At 50.5% G+C, this 17,161-nt stretch overlaps 1 protein-coding gene across 1 annotated transcript in view; it reads left to right on the top strand.

Moving 5' to 3' along the window:
• Positions 1 to 17,161, top strand: part of IL6R (interleukin 6 receptor) — a 49,236-nt gene that overhangs the window by 24,441 nt on the left and 7,634 nt on the right. Inside the window, exons 7-9 of the mRNA XM_045816587.1 lie at positions 12,363 to 12,415; positions 13,344 to 13,410; positions 15,909 to 15,999. Coding sequence (XP_045672543.1) covers positions 12,363 to 12,415; positions 13,344 to 13,410; positions 15,909 to 15,999 — 211 coding nt within the window. The remainder of the gene's footprint in view (positions 1 to 12,362; positions 12,416 to 13,343; positions 13,411 to 15,908; positions 16,000 to 17,161) is intronic.

The following is a 17,161-nucleotide window of genomic DNA, read 5'->3' as shown; positions in this document are numbered from 1 at the left end:
ATGTATGTCATGCAAACTGTTCTCGTTATATATGAACAATGGCTGGAAATTTTCTGGACAGACCTCGTTTTGTGTGTGTGATATAAAGTACTGTGTGCCTTCCCATGTTATTAAGGGTTATTAAATATTTTTGGAAATGTATTGTTTAGTAACTGGGTGATTAACGTTTTTTCTTAACCCACAGTAATTTTTTTTAATTTTTAAAATTCCATCACACGAATGCACACCTAAGGCAAATAAGCAAAAGAGAACTTGTAAGGACCAGTGTCCCTTGCCCCGCCCGTTCCCGTGTCCAGTCCTTCTTGCTAGAGGAAACTGCTTGGCTTTCTGTTTCTGTTTCTTCTGTTGGTACCCTTCTTAATTCTGAACAACAGCTTAATCTGGTCGGGGGTTTTTCCTGAGAAAACAGTTAGAGACATTATCTTTTGACTCTTCCCCTTGACGGAAGATGAGGATTTGGCAGGCCTAGACCCAGCACAGGAGTCTCTGACTGCTGTCCAGAGAGCGGCCGCCCAGCCCCTGCTCGAGTGGTTCCGGAGACCGGTCCACCTCCCGCAGTCCCTCCTGTAGAATGGCCTCCAGCCATGCTTCGGTGTCTCGCCTCTTTAGCCTGTTAGCACAACTGAACATCAGTCATTCTCAAATACCGAGTAGTTTTAGAGAGAATAAAATGCCCATTTGTTGACTGTATGGAGAAAAAGGTAAAGGTAGAAATGACACCCGTCGTCCAGGCGTGGGGACCCCCGCCACTCCCTCCACCTTGGGCCGCAGGCAGGAGACTCCTGTGTAGAGTCGGCAAAGCCTTCCCCCAGGACGGACGCCGTGATGCGATGGCATTTTCTGTGACGTGGCTGGACAGTCTGAGGTCCTTGTCCTTCTTGTTTGGGGAGAGCCGGAGGAGCGGGCTTGGGGCTCAGGACGCCCTCCTTGCGGGATGTGTGCGGTGTCAAGTGCAGCCTCAGATCTTTGTTTCTGGTGCTTCCTTTGTTTCTGCCCGTCAAGAGCAGAGGCAGCTTTCTGTTGGACCCTCCTCTCAAAAGCTTATTTCCTGCTAAGACCTGGATAAGAATGGAGGCCTAACTACTGTATCGTATTTAGGAAGTCCATTTAAATAAAGCACAGCACCTTCCATCTAGACTGTGTCAGCCTGTCCCTGGGTGTCTTTGGTTATGCAGGCTTGGAGCCACAGTGCGCCCGTTGTGCGAGTGCTCAACACTGATGTGGCCTCGGAAACCTTTGCAAGGGAAGAAAGTTATTTACAACGCTGTGCAGAGGAAATGTTCCGGGTGCAGGTTTAAGAAACCCTGTTTTTGTTAGAAAGTTCTCTATTTCTTTAAAAAACTTTTTAACTGGCCCTGAGCAGTGTGGCTCAGTTGGTTGGGTGTTGTCCTGCAAAGCTAAAGGTTTCTGGTTTGGTTCCCGGTCAGACTGCATGCGCGTGGGCTGCGGGTTTGGTTTCTAGTCCGGGCGAGTACGAGAGACAACTGATTGAAGTTTCTCTCTGACGTGGATGTTTCTCTCCCTCTCTTCCTCCCTCTCTCTCCCTCTCTCTAAAAATGAATAAATAAAATTTAAAAGAATTTTTTAATTGTGGTAAAATGTGCATTTTAAAATTTGCCATCCTAACCATTTTTAGGTGTAGAGTCAGTGTCATTAAGTGCATTCATGCTGTTGTGCTCCATCACCACCATCTGTCTCCGGAACTCTTTTCATCTTGCAAAACTGGAGCTCTGTCCTCATTAATTATTAACTTTCCACTCTCCCTCCTCAGGCCTGGCAATCACCATTTTACTTTCTGTCTCCGAGTCTGACTCTTCTAGGTACTTCATGTAAGTGGAGTCACATACAATACTTGTATTTTGTTGTGCCGGGTTTATTTCACTTGGCATAATGTCCTCAAGATTCATCTCTGCTGTAACATGTCAGAGTTTCTATTACAGAACCAAACTAAGGGTTTGGCTGCCTGCTGCCACAATAAGAAGATTCTAGAGGCAGAGGCTGGTGAGAAAAGAACGAGGTTTTTATTCAGGTGTTGCATCATCTGGGAGAATGGCAGAATCTTGTCTTAAAGCCCATCCTCTGTGAAAGCCCCCAAGGAAAGCCCAGTTGTCCTCAGTCAGACCCAAACCAGAGGCCATGTCCAGAGTTCCTTCTGCCATCTAAAGTACTGCCCTTTGGGAACTGCAGGAGGCTGCTGAGTGGCCATCCAGGCAGTTCGGCTTGTTCCTGACTCCTGTTCAGTTTTAGGCTCCCTCCTGGAACCCATATGTGGGGCCAGGGCCACCATCTGGTCCTGTGACCTCCAGGGCCAGGGGTCTCACGAATGCACTGGCTATTGTTTGCCAGGTGGGCAAGAGAGTGTTCCATCCTTCCCTTTGATTCATATTAGTTTTGGGTTTGGGAAGGACCAACAGATGCTTTCTTAGAATGCCCAATGAACTCTCCAAACTTCCCAGTGCTCCCTGAGGGTCCAACTCCTGACCAATCCCTTCCTTTTCCCAGGCTAGACTGACAGGCTTCTTCCATCCAGCACCTCCCCCTGCTGCCATTTGGGCCTCTGTGGTGCACACATGCATGGGCCTGCCTTCCCTTGGTCTCACTCCCAATCAGGTACAGGAAGGAGGCAGGAGAGCTTTCCCCTATCCAAGTAGCTTGCTAGCCTTGCACATGCCCAGTGCAGTGCTTCCTCCTGCTGCCATTTTGCCCAGGGGTGGGGGATCTGCCCCCAGGGCAGACTGTTCTGTTACCTGGGCAATGTGGTCCCACCCTCTGCCTGCTCCCATTGGTCCAGCCAGGCGGTAGGTATCAGTTCCTTCATTTTTAAGGCTGAATGGCATCCCGTTGTATCTATCTATCTATCTATCTATCTGTCTATCTATCTATCCACCCATCCATCCATCCATCCACCATCCATCCCGTTTTGTTTATTTTTTCCTCTGTGGCTGCACATCTGGGTTGCTTCCACCTTTTTGCTGTTGTGAGTAATGCTGCTGTGAACGTGAGTGTACAGATATCTGTTTGGGTCCCTTCTTTTGATTCTTTTGGGTGTAAACCTGCAGATGGAATTGCTATATCATGTGGTAATCCGTTTTTAATTTTTTAAGGAAACACCACACTGGTTCCCAAGTGCCTGTACCATCTTACATTTCTGTCAGTGGTGCCCAGGGCTCCAGTCCCTTCACATCCTTGTCAAGGCTTGTCGTATTCTGGTTTTTTTTTTTTCCCCTCTTACAATAATCACTCTAGTGGTTATGAAGTGGTATTGTAGTTTGGGTTTGCATTTGCATCATGATTAGTGATGTTGAGCATTTTTCATGAGCTTATTGGCCATTTGTTTATATTCCTTGGAGAAATGTCTGTTTAAGTAGAAAGAGCTTTCTTGTGTGAACGACTCTGGCCTCACTGGGGCTTGCTCCCTGGGGTAGCCCCGACCAGTCGGCTAGTCTGCTCTCTCTGGATTCTTCTGGACTTGCCAGCGGATCTGCATCTGCTTGGGCTTCGGCACCACGGCTGTTGTATGGGGTGGTTTGTGGTTCCTCACCTCTCTATTCACCTTTCCCCGCACCTGGTCCCATCTGTGGGTGTTTCTTTTAAACTGTCGACGCCTTCCCCGCTAGTGGGAGATGCTAGAGCAGGGACAGTCTCCAGCTTCAGCCGGGGGTGACTTGCCAGAGGACCGCGTGAGCTCAGACAGCACTGGGCTTCTTCCCTCATGAGCAGATGGAGTCTGAGGCACCCACCCTGTGCTTGTATGCTCTTGGCGGGGTTTTCAAAACCCCAGGGGTGAATCTATCCAAGACAGAAATGAGCTGTTCCCTTCTCCCCTGAGGTCCGAGCAAGAGGGACGTGGATGATTCTGATGCAAGAGGGATTTAGGCTGGAAACTGGGGGTCACTGGTAGAAAGTGAGAGGGGGTGTAGAACGGAGGTTATGTGTGTTTTACTGACTGGAGTGATTTGGCCGTTTGGGAGACGTCAGTGCACCAGGCACAGCGTCAGTGGGCCTCCCGACCCCAAGCACCTCCAGCCCTCAAAGCCCAGGCCCACAGCCCCTGCCTCTCAGCCAGGGTGTGGGGGTGGTGACACCTAGGGCATGGGAAGTGCACTGGACCTGGAAAGCAGGGTGTATGGCCTTGGTATAGTTATTGACCTCTCAGAGCCTCGGTCTTCTCATCCGTAAAGCGGAGATAATATGACCTTGTTATCCCCTTCAGAGAGTTTTCATGGGTCCACTGGAAAAGCATATTTTAGAAACGTTGACCCATACTGCAAACGTAGGGGATCAGCCATTAGAGTGCAGCGTCGGTGGTCCTTGGGGTGCAGAGAGTGGGGCTGTGGGCGTCCCAGGGTCGCTGCCCTGGACGCCGTGACTCCGGATCCACTGAGCAGGAATCTGGAGGGGGTGTGGGGTGGGTGTTCTGAGAAGGATTCCGCAGTGATTACAGAATACGCCAGGGGCAGAGGGAGCATCCCACTGTCATAGACTGTGGTGAGGCTGGGGAGCAGACGGTGCTTGGGCGGTTTAGAGAGAGCAGGAAAGCTTCTTGGAGGAGGTGACATTTGAGTGTGTCTTGGAGGATGTGTAGGCAGAGGGGAGAGCAGGTGCAAAGACAGGGACCGTGAATAAGGGGACAGCACTGTGCTGAGGCTGGAGCACTCGTGTGGATGGGAGAGCCCAGCGGGGCAGGTGGAGACAGACTTTGGAAGGCGTGCACGAAGGTAGGGTGGACAATGCCAGGTGGAGGGCTGGGGAGGGGGCTGATGAACCTGGCCTTCAGCAGGTGCTGCCCCCTTGAGGCTGGGGCCTGGCTGCACGTGGGTTATGGTCCCAGCAAGCTGTTTGAGGGCAGGGCCCTGAGTCACACATCTTGGGGTCCATGCTCCGGACAGGTAGGCCAGGTCACTGCTGACCGCACCTGTGGCAGTGACTCATCGAGACTGTCGCTGGGGCAGGAAGAAGAGGTTGCTGACAGGGCGGCTGGTCAGCAGCTCTCTGCAGGGACAGCTGGCATCACTGAGCGAGCCTGAGGACACAGCTTGCAAAGTGAGCTGGGGGCAGGGTGCCTGGGGGAAGCCCAATGGACAAAGAGGGTTATTTCTTGCTCCTCACAAATTCCTTTTGCTTCGTTTCATACCTTCTGTACGTAGAGAGCAGAGGAGGCCCATTTTTGGGAATCACTGGTTGGGTTGGAGGAGGTGCTAGAGGTTTGCATTTGCAAGGCCTTTGGGGTGCCCTGAGACCATCCAGGGCTGGGGGTACTCTCCAGGCAGGTGGGTCTCCCAGGCCTAGATCCCTGCAGCTGTACACATGTATTGTCATTTACAACCTTCTGGCCATCCCATTCTGGGGGTGTTCATTTTACAAGAGCCCCTCCTCACTGACCTGCTGACTCGAGTGTGAGCACCGTGCACCCTCCACACCACTGCTGCGGGCGCCTTTCCAGGTCACCGCCCACACAGCCGCGGCTCCCCGTTACTGTCCCTGTGACGTCCGAACTCCCGAGCCTGTGCAGAGGGCCTTCCTGGGCTGCCTGCCCGGCTCTCCCTCATGCCCAGCCCTCCTTCACTTACCTTGTTCCCACCAGCTGGACTGAACATGGCCCAGCCACGTGCATGTCCTTCCATCCTCGTGCCGTGCATTCGTCTGGTCAACTCCCTCTTCCGCCCGCCCAGCCCCATCACCTCCGCTCTCATCCCCGCTGCCTGCCCAACCCGTCCACTTAAGTCAGAGGTTCCTGGGCCAAGGGATCTCACAGGTCTACACCATTTCAAAAAGAATTTTGGGGACCCAATAAGGTCACCTACTTTTAATTTTGCTAAGTATATAAAATTAAACAATTAAGTAAAACATAGGTGTTGCTAGTGTAATTACCATCATCACTATTTCATGAAAGAGAGGATGAAACAAGGGCATGAGCTTGGCATAGAGGACACTGGTGCGACCTTCCCCGTGCAGGCACCCAGTGGGCCTGTCTTGCAGGCACCCAGTGGGCCTGTCTGGGTGTTTCTCCGTGGCCTCAGACCAGTAGGCTTGTCTGCAGACCACGCCCAAGGCTGTTGGGACCCAACGGGGGGAGGTGAATTACATCTCCTCAGGAGACTGTCAGCTTCTCAGTGAGGTTTTTGGCGTTTTGATTTTTTTTCTCGAATGGTGGAGTAATGATTGACTTTCTGGTTGGTGGTTTACAGGCTGTGAAGGAAGGTGTGAGGTGGAGGGAGGGAGGGGGTGTGTGCAGAGTGGAAGGCGTGTGTGTGCCCCTGTCTCTCCCCCACCCTGCTCCCTCTGTGAGGTCTGGCGTGGCTCCTCCCCCATCTCTCTGCCACCCTCTGGCCTCGCTGGGTTTTCTTTCTCAGCGCGTCCCTGTATGTCCTCTCTGCGCCAACCCGGAGCCCTGCCCAGCAGCCCATATCTTAACTTCTCATGACATACCACTTAAACATTTTTTAGAAAAAAATGTTTTATGTTCTCTGTTCTTTTTCCACCTAATTGTACTAGAATGTAACCGACCCCTAACGCTGCAGTAGTCAAGGGTGCACCACATGGCGATCTGATTTATGCGCATACTGTGAAATGATTGCAAGTGGTCCCGATTCTTTTTCTTGTGATGAGAACTTCCACAGTCGACTCCCAACAACTCTGAAATGTATGACGCAGTGTTATCAACTGGTCACCACGCCATACTTTATGCCCCAGAAGTTACTGTGTTCTCTGTTCTTAATTTTGAGACTTGGGTCGGTTTTTAATTTTTATTTTTTTTCTCATCTGAGAATATTTTTTTCCTTGCTTTTAGAGAGAGAGGAAGGTAGGGAGAGATAGAGACAGAGATGATAGATAGAGAAAGAGAAACATCGATTGGCTGCCTCCTCGCATGTGCCCCCAGAGGCGATGGCCGCACCTGCAGCCGGGGCACAAGCCCCGACCAGGAGTCCAACCCGTGCCCTTTCGGTCCGTGGGATGATACAGCCAACTAAGCCACACGGGCCAGGACCGGGTCGGTTTTTGAACAAACATCACTGTGCACCAGGCCAGTGCGAGGTCCTTTTGGTGTGTGACCTCGGGTGATCTGTGCAGGAGGGAGGCATCCCCTTGCTTAGAAATGAGGAAATGAAGTCTAAGAAAGAGGTTAAGCGTCTTGACCAAGGTTTCACATCTGGTATGAGGAAACCTCTTTACATCGGATCTCTGTATTCCAAAGCCCAGGCAAGCAAACCCACACCAGTTCTCAAATTGATGGAAATAAGTTTCTTGTTTTAGAATCTTGTGTTAAAAAACAAACAAATGATGACTCACATATGGTCTTCCATTAATCTCATTTACAGTATGATCATTCATTTGGTTTGTTATGAATATAAAAACACATCTTCTAGTTTTAGAATTATTAGTGCAGGGAAACCACACAGTGGCAACCACTGTTACTTTTCCAAGGGTCTTCTTTTCCAAGGGGTTTCCCATAACTGAAATTTTCAGCAAGATGCCAGGTAAGATGTGTATAGGACTGAGTTTACAAAGATGAGTAGAACACAGCCTTTGAATTTGAGAAATGTTCAATCTAGAGATGCTATCTCAAATAAAGGAAAAAAATTCATTCTTGGGGCCAGAAAGCTTCCCACTTTTTTCTCACAAAATGTCTAGGCAAGCTCTCTAACCTCCCCGCGCATCAGTTTCCTCGTCTGTAAAGTGGGAATAACAACGGAACCTGCCTCTGAGTACCGTGAGCTGATGTGGGTGACGTGGTGAAAAGGGGGCCCGGTGCAGAGTAAGTGCGCAGTGGATGCGAGGCAACAACGATAGCGGCTGTTGTTTCGTTACCACTGCCAACGTCACCGCCACTGCCGGTCGCCCCTGGGCACTCAGGGTGCTCACATGGGGCAGTGCCTGCGGGTGCCTTCCCCTCGCTCACCGGCACGCTAACCCAAGTGAGGCCCGAGGAGAAGTAGAAAGTACTGTCACCTGCACAGAAAGGGAATGTGCTCCTTGCCCTTACGACTTCCCGTGGCCATGGCCGTGTGAGGCACGGTGCCGTCGTGAAACGGGGCGGCCCTGCCCCGTCTGGTGCTGTGAGGGTGGGACGGGATGATAACACAGGCAGGCGAGCGACCGGGAACTGGTGGGCAGGGAGCCTCCCCATGCTGGTGCTGGAAATATTAGTAATGTTTTATTAGGACGCTATTTCATTATTCATCTTACTTCCGTTGAGCCCCAGCTTCTTCATCTAGAAAGTGGAAATGATTATTATTATTAAAGGTGCAAAAGTTGACCCACTTTCCACCTCAGGGGACAAAGTGGTCTGAATTAGGGGCCCCCATAGTCATCTGGGGAGACGTTTTTTAAGGTCTTGTTATATGAGACTTAATTTTATTCTGCATTAAAAAGCTTCTATTCATTCGGGGAATTTCCTGAGTTATCTGAGATGACACCAAAGTAAAATCCCTGCCTAACCCCTGGGAAACTGAGCCACCGAAGGTAAAACACCCTTCTCGGGACTGCCTGTCACACGGGGTTCAGAGCTGACGGCAGAACTGCATGGGTCTCCCTGTCTTCCTGGAACATCTCTGGGTCTGGGGACCCTTTTCTGAGGCCATAGGTCAAGGGTGAGCCCTAAAAGGCCACAGATGATGCTGAGTGTGGCTGGGTTTAGGATTCATTGGGCTGAACAACCATCAGTGCTCAGCCATACCTCCCGGTCCAAGCTCTCACCCTCACACCCCCGTGCCCTCTGTTCACCCTTCCGTCCCTTCCTGCTGCGAGTCACCTCTGCTGGACTCGGCTGCGAGGAGCACAAAGGGCTGAGAATAGGACCCCTCCATGTATTCTAGGTTGGTTTCGGGCTCACGGGCTGTGTGACCTTAGATACATTGCTGTCCCTCTCTGGGCCTCTGTTTCCTCTTTGCAAGATGGGAAGAGAGAATGAACATACTCTTTCGCCCTCCCCCATCCCCCTGCCAAGTGCTGCCGACTCACGTGCGATGTGTGGCGTTCTCTCCGGGGGATGGCACACTGTGGCTGGAAGCCTCTCCGGGTCGGGAGCAGGGTCACCTCCTCCTCCGCCCCCTTGCTAGTTATTTCCCTCCAAGCTCAGGGAGGCTCGGCATCTTCGTGTAAACAGATTCTGTGGTATTTTTAACGTCTTCATGGTGCAGTGATAAACTGAAAAGAAAACACTTTAAAATCCAGAGCATTCTCTCCATTGCCAGTCACAGTTTAGCCCCTAGTACCCTGGGCCTGTGTTTGCTGCTGAGCCCGGCCTCGGGCGTCACTCTCGCTTTGATTGTTGGCCCTGCTCCCTTGGGGGCTTCTGCAGAAACCCTGTTCCCGGGGGCCGGGGGTGGGGGGGTGGGGGAAGGGCCTGGGAGGGCGCCGGCCCCCTCCCTTCTCGAGCCACGTGTCCTAAATCCACCCAGGCAGATGAGAACTTGTTGCGTTAAGTACTTTTCATTGCAAAAAGTGGCATAGAAGGAAATGTCAATGTTTGTTTTTATTTTATTTTTAATTTTATTTAATTCTTTCCAGTTTTATTGAGAAATACTTGACATCCATTACTGTATAAGTTTAAGGCATACAGCATGACACTTGATTTAACATATTGTGAAATGATTACAGTAGGTTTAGCTAACATCCCACATCCCATACATATACAATAAAAAGAAAAGGAAGGAGAAAGGGAAATAGGGAAAAAAATCTCCCCTTGTGATGAGAATTGCTAGGATTTACTCTCTTGACAACTTGCCCGTCTGTCACGCAGCAGTGTCAGCTGCTGTCAGTCACCCTGATTAAACCGTCAGCAGTGCTCACGTCTGGTGCTGTGTGTCCTTCCAATGTTGTTCCCCCTGCGTGTGAATGTGCCCGTGGCGCACGATGTGCCAGACAGGAAACAGCGATGGAAGTAAGTTTCTTTTCAAATTATGCGTCCACCTCTATGGATGTCCCTAATCCAAAGCCAAGGTTATGATTTTATATGTTTTTATTAATTTTAGAATTTTAGAGAGGGAGGAAGAGAGAGAGAGAGAGAGAGAGATGTGAGAGAAACATCGATCCTTGCCGCCCATGTGCGCCCTGACCGGAGACTGAACCTGTAACCGTCCTCCCTTCGTGGACGGGACAAGGCTCCAACTAGCTGGGCCACTCAGCCAGGGCTGGAGTTTTCTTGCCTTGCATTTTTCAAATAACATAGCATGTTTTCAACATTTTTCAAAAGTATTTTTTTAAAGATGTATTTTATTGATTATGCTATTACAGTTGTCCCATTTCCCCCTTCTCTCCCCTCCACCCTGTACCCCCTCTCCCACCCACATTCCCCCCCTTTAGTTCATGTCCATGTGTCATACTTATGAGTTCTTTAGCTTCTACATTTCCCATACTATTCTTGCCCTCCCCCTATCTATTTTCAACCTACAATCTATGCTACTTATTCTCTGTACCTTTTCCCCCTCTCTCCTCCTCCCACCCCCCTGCTGCTAGCCCTCCATGTGCCCTCCATTTCTGTGATTCTGTTCCTGTTCTAGTTGTTTACTTAGTTTCTTTTGGTTTTGCTTTAGGTGTGGTTGTTAATCATTGTGAGTTTGCTGTCCTTTTACTATACATGTCTTTTCTTTATCTTCTTTTCTTAGATAAGTCCCTTTAGCATTTCATAAAATAAGGGCTTGGTGATGATGAACTCCTTTAATTTGACCTTATCTGAAAAGCACCTTATCTTCCCTTCCATTCTAAGTGAGAGCTTTGCTGGATAGAGCAATCTGGGATGTAGGTCCTTGTCTTTCATGACTTGGAATATTTCTTTCTAGCCCCTTCTTGCCTGTAAGGTCTCTTTGGAGAAATCAGCTGACAGTCTGATGGGAACTCCTTTGTAGGTTACTGTCCCCTTATCTCTTGCTGCTTCTAGGATTCTCTCTTTCGTTTTTACCTTGGCTAATGTAATTATGATGTGCCTTGGTGTGTTTCTTCTTGGGTTCAACTTCTTTGGGTATCTCTGAGCTTCTTGGATTTCTTGGAAGACTGTTCCCTTTGCCAGATTGGGGAAGTTCTCCTTTATTATTTGTTCAAATACGTGCTCAATTTGTTGCTTTTCCCCTCCCCATTCTGGTACCCCTATAATTCGGATGTTGGAACATTTAAAGGTGTCCTGGATGCTCTTAAGCTTTTCCTCGATTTTTTGAATTCTTATTTCATCATGCTTTCCTGCTTGGTTGATTCTATCTTCCTTCTGGTCCACTGTATTGTTTTGAGACTCAGATTCCTTCCTTTCACTATTGGCTCTCCTCCGCGTATCTTCCTGCATCTCTTTTATGGTAACCTGCATCCTTTCATCTAAATTGCGCCCAAAATCAACCAATTCCGTGAGCTTTCTGATCACCAGTGTTTTGAACTGTGCATCTGATAGATTGGCTATTTCTTGGTCGCTCAAAAGGATGAGTCCTGGGGGGACTGATCTGTTCTGTTGGAAACATGTCTTAAGTCTTTCCCTGTCTCTCCTTCCTGTCTGGTCGCTCTTGTTATGGTAGGGGGGCGGAGCCTTAGGTGTTCACTGGAGCTGGGCACCCGGTCGCTAGATTGTGACGTTATATGTGGGGGGGGGGGGGCGGGAGCAGGAGCGGGGATGGGAGGGGACAATGGTGGTAGTTCCGTTCTCCTGGGCTCAGATCCTTCTTTGGGATCCTGGGCTGCGAGCTCTGCCCTGGTCCACAATCGCTGCCTCACTGGGTCCGCCAGCCGCAGCTTGCGCACTCAGGGATCACCGCTGCGTTCTTGTGCCCCGATGGCTGTCGCGCTGATTTCACGCCAAATTTTCCCCGACCTCCATGCGCCGCCGACCCACGCCAGCCCTGCGCCCGCCCGGCTCGTCGTCTCCTACCGGTCTGGATGTACGGGTCTACTTCAATTTCTTGGCTGTCCAACTTCCATTCAGATAAATCCTCTATCAGTTCTGAGTGATATTCTGTATGCAAATTATTGTTGTTCTAATCTTGGTTGTGCCAGGAGGTACGGTGCGTCTACCTATTCCTCCATCTTGCCGGAAGTCAGGAATAAAGTCTGCGTCGCATCATCATCGCAGTGATTGCCCTTTCTATCACTGTCTGCCCTGCAGGGAAGTTGGGGGGCCAAGTCTCTCCCCGCAAAGCAGAGGGCGCGCGCGTCGCTTCGAGGAGACATTGAATCTTTCAAAAGTATTTTTAAAAGCTATTGCAATGTATGGCTATATCATAATTTATGTAGTTAGTCCCTTATGGTTGGATATTTGGTTATTTCCAACATTATTATGCTCTTTTAAATAGCATTATGATGAACTTTATTCTGCTTCTGCAGCCCATCAGACAGGACCTCGGGGTCCATGCATTACTAATCATGATTATTTCTTCTATCCACAGAGCCCATGAGTTCTTTAACTGAGACCAAGGTGGAGGTGTCTCCCTCCACGGAGGTAAGCTAACTAACGTTCTTGTAAAAGGGTCAGGGCAGCAGTACCTATCGGTTAGCATTATGGCCGACACCAGGCAGCCTTTGGTTCAAATCCCACCCAGCTCTGCCGCTTACTACACTAGAGACTTAGCTTGCGCCTCAGATGCAGTTGCTCTGAGCCCTTCCCTGTGGACTCCTGGTGTCATAATGATCTGGAAAGAGGATTACCTCTGAAGCTGCTTAACAAATCCTCAAGTAATCCAATTTCCCACTCAACTGCACCTCCTCTGTGGTTCTCAATTCCCAAACGCTAAGCTGGGAGGCCCAGCATGCCTGGAACTGGGCAGCACAGAGGAGGCATCCAGGGCCAGCAGAGCAACGCCGGGGTGTATTCCAGGCCCTTGGGGCCAGAGAGCTCCCAACGCAGGGCATAGGGGAGGGCACAGGGCGTAGGGGAGGGTATAGGGGCACTGACGCCAACTGAGAACCTTCCACGGCACTGGGCTCTGAGTTTGCATTTGCGATCATTCAATCCTTACATTAACTGAGATTCCAGGTGCCTGCAGGGTGGAAACTGACACCCACATAGGTTAAGAAATCTGTCCAAGGTCACATAGCTAGCAAGTGGTGGACCCAGGCTTCTAGCCTGTGATTTTCCCAGTAAGCGGTGGCACCTGCAGCCTGGTGCCAGGCCTGTAAGAGAACTTACGCTCTTGGTGGAGAGGCAGATGGGAAGAATTCTCCACCTTGAGTAGGCAAGGTGTAGGTACAAATAATGCAAATAACAGTGCAAACGTTAAAAGTGACAAGTCAAAACTGAAGAGGTTCGTGAGCAGAGAAAGGAATGGCTCAGGCCGGCCAGGGAGCGGGGAGCGGGTGGTGCCAGCACTGAGTCCTGAATGATGGTGGAATCTGCAGATACGGGCTTACCTGACTAATGTCTTTTTTAGGCATTTACTGTTGGTAAAGATGATGAAAATACTTCCTATTATTCCACAAATGCTACAAGCTTCCCAGGTAAGCACTGGATAGTTGTGTATTCCCATGACCTGAGGGGCCCGAAAGGCTCGTCTCTGCAGAAAGCCCTTCCTCATTTGGAGATGTCGGGAGATGCCGATCTGCTTAATGAAAAGCATGAATGGCAGAAATATTCTTTTATTACCATATGTGCCCAATTTTGATATCGTAGCTAAGATATTATGAGAGGACCACAAGCATAATGAGACAGGTCAGCAAACTGTTTCACAACTGACCAGAATGCAAGTGAATGTGCCACAGAAAAAGTGACTGGGGTCTGAAATGGGGCACGTGGGGAGGACAGTCTTTGTTCTGAGAGCCCCTGGTTCCAGCGTTTCTGATTCCCTGTACCTGCAAGACCATGCAGACTTACAACATTTGCATAAAAAAAGACCACAGGTACTGTGTTTGTTTTACTATTTGTTTGGGACTCCTGGAGTCCAGGCCCCTCGGATTCAGTATTCAGGCAGCTCTGTCAGTGGCTACTGGGCTTCCTGAGGAGGCCTGCCCCTGATGCTGGCCGCAGGGACGGTCTGTGGCACGGCCCTACCTCAGGCAGTGCACCTAGGGCAGGCCTGCCAAATACCCGCGGGCTAAACTGGGCCCGGCTGGGCACTCGGAGGGAGCTGAACCCATCTCTGCTCTGCCAGTCTCTGACAAAATGAACTGCAACAGAGCAGAGTGGGTTCCAGGCCAAAGGGAGGCACAGATAAAGTTAATGAAATTTAAAGACTTGAGAGGGCATGTCCAGTTGGGAGAATCACAGAAAATTCAAGGAGGAGGTGCCACTTGAAATGCACCTTGAATGGTGTGGGGGGCCAGCAGGAGGGTAAGGCAGAAGTTCAAGGGTGACGGTGAAGGAGGGACCCTCCACCCACTCTCACTGGTGATCTCATCCAGCCCCTTGTTTTTAAAAACAGCTGATAACTCCCAGATTTATACTTCCACCCCTGACCTTTCCACCAAGACCCAGGCTCATGTATCCACGGCCTAGCTGGCATGTCTGCTTGGATGCCTGCTAGAAGCCTCAAACTTATGTCTGAAACGCTGGATGCCTCGCTGCCTCTCCAACCCAAATCTGTTCTTCTCCATCCTTCTCATCTCAGTAACTGGCACCATGTTCTTTGGGTTGCTCAGCCCCTGGAGGTCAGGGTCTTTTTACCCCGTATCTCAGGTCCAGTTCCCCAGCAGGTTCTGTCGGTTGAACCTTGAGACATGTCTAGAGGCTCGCCATCTCTCACTATCTCCACTGCTCACACCTGGTCCAGGCGGTGCCGTCCTTCACCCTGCAGGACCTTAGGAGCTGTCCACTGGTCCACTGCAACATTCTCCTCCAACCAGCAGCCAGAGCAGCTTTTAAAACACAAACCCAAGCTCTCCTGGCTTGGGAGAGTAAAAGCCAAAGTCCTATCTATCAAAGGCCATAGTCTCTACGGGGTCAGGCCTCCTATCTTTAGACCTCGCCCCCTCCATTCTCCTTCTCACTCGCTTTGCCCTCCTTGCTCTTCCGTGCATGGTCTGCTGCAGGAGTGACAGTGAAAGGCCCCGTGTGGTCCCTGCTTTCAGGGGGCTCAGACTGGAGCTGGAGCTGGAGAAGTAACAGGGAGGCGCTTACCCAGGCTGAAATGGGGTCACAGCTCAAAGGAAGTGACCTCATCTCATCTGAGACCAAAAGGCCAAGTAGGGACGGGACAGAAGAGGGGTAGTGAAGGTGGGAGGAGCGTTCTGGGTGAGAGGTGTGCAGAGAACCCTGGGAGGGGAGAGGACAGGGCATGTGGAAGAGCAGATGAAGATCTTAAGGCTGGGGCTTGAGTACCAAGTGGGAAGGCAGGCAAGCGATGACGCCCTATGGAGGAGAACACTGGACCCAAATAGTTGATTTAAAGCACCTGAGCCTCCCTGACATCGTCCTCAATGGAACTGCCATCAGTGAGGTCGCCAAAGCTTTCTACTTCTTGCCCCTCTGTGCCTCGTGGGGACAGGCTGAATGCCACTAGAAAAGCCACTCTGAAAGTGAGTGGGAGTCTGTGGCTGGCCACAGGTCTCTGCAGCTGTGAGCTTGAGCTGTATATTTTGCCAAGTGGCAGAATCCTGGGGTCTGTCAGAGTCTGCTGGGAGTCTGCTTTGGCCAGAAAACTGGCACGTGGCCTCCCGGTTAGCAGAGCTGTTTCCTCCTCTGGGGGTGAGGTTCCTTTGAGACTTTTTAAAAAATATTTTATTTATTTTTGTTTAGTGAGGGGAAGGGAGGAAGGAAGAAAGAGAGGGAGAGAAACATCAGTGTGTGGTTGCCTCTCTTGCACCCCCCTACTGGGGACCTGGCCTGAAACCCAGGCATGTGCCCTGACTGGGAATCAACCAAGGACCCTTTGGTTCGCAGGCTGGTGCTCAATCCACTGAGCCACGCCAGCCAGGGCTCCTTTGAGACTTGATAGCACCAGCTGAGTGGTTTATTTTCTTCTCTTCTTTCTGCTCCTCTTCTTTTTTTTTTCCCCCTCTAGTGCGAGATTCTCCAGTACCACTGTACACATTCCTGGTGGCTGGAGGAAGCCTGGCCTTTGGGACGCTCCTTTGCATTGGCATCATCCTGAGGTGAGAAGGGTCCTGGGGCATAGCCCAGGGTGTTTCTGTATCTCTTATCTAGCCAGCTTTGCCTGTGCGGGGTGGTGGCCATGAGTTTGAGAGCCACGCTATACTTCAGAGGTAGGACTGACAAGATTTGATGACATTAGATGAAGAGAAGGAAGGAGGGGGAGGAGTCAAATCTGACCCTCAAGTTTCTGGCTGCAGCAGTTGGGCAGATGGTGGGGTCACTCACTAAAACTGGAAACGCTGGAGGAAGAACAACTGAGTGAAAAATAATGATTCTCGTTTGGGGCCACTGAGTTTGAGGTGCCTGTGAAAACCCCAAGCAGACACGTTTGGTGGACAGTCTGATCAGTGCTGCGTGCAGATGGCAGAGGATGGGAACAGGGCCGGTGACAGCACCCGGTGGAATTCCGGGGTTGCAATGTCGAACAGCTGTGTAGAGGAGGAGGCGCTAAGGGAGGGGCTAAGGGGGAGGAGCACCGGGAAAACCTGGCTGTGCAAACCAGAAGGGGAGTGTTAGACACTGAAGAAAAGCCTTAGGCTCTGGGACTATAAGATAAATGTGGCCTTTCTTCTCCTCAAAGAGCCACACACTAAGGTGATTAAGGTACCATGTGAGAAGCACCAATATGCACACAGGTGAATCTCAGGTGCTTGGTCAGACCTCCTTGGGAACATTCCCTGTCTCCTCCCGCCATGGTCAGGAAACATGCAGGCTGAGCTGGGGCCCATTTCGTTCCACTCTGTCTCTCCATTGGCCACTGGTTTTGCCACTGACGCCCAGGCTTGCAGAAAAACCAGCTAACAGTGTTCCCAATGAATGGGCAGTAGAGAAAACTTCCAGTGTTCATGATTTTACTGCAGAACTTGCACTTTTGCAGGTACTAAAGCCCTACAAGAAGTCAGGCTGTGCCCTGGCCTTGACAATGATAATGCGATGGAAGAGAAACTTCTGTTCTTTCTTTCTCTTGCCTCATGTGTAACTTTCAAGAGACTCTGGCTGGTGATTGTGGGAGGTGGTGTTTGCAGGTGTTTGGGGAGGAAGTAAGACTGTGGCCGAGATGTTTCCACAGGTTAACTCACTGGGTCCTCACAGTGGCCCTGAAATAGCCTGACCACAAGGTGGTCTGGGCTGAAAGATGAGCCAGTGACAACTCAATGTGTC

Source organism: Phyllostomus hastatus, unplaced genomic scaffold (genome assembly GCF_019186645.2).
Source record: "Phyllostomus hastatus isolate PE091 unplaced genomic scaffold, TTU_PhHast_1.1 phas_scaffold_216, whole genome shotgun sequence".
Lineage (NCBI taxonomy): Eukaryota > Metazoa > Chordata > Mammalia > Chiroptera > Phyllostomidae > Phyllostomus > Phyllostomus hastatus.
This window is presented reverse-complemented; position numbering and strand designations above follow the sequence as displayed.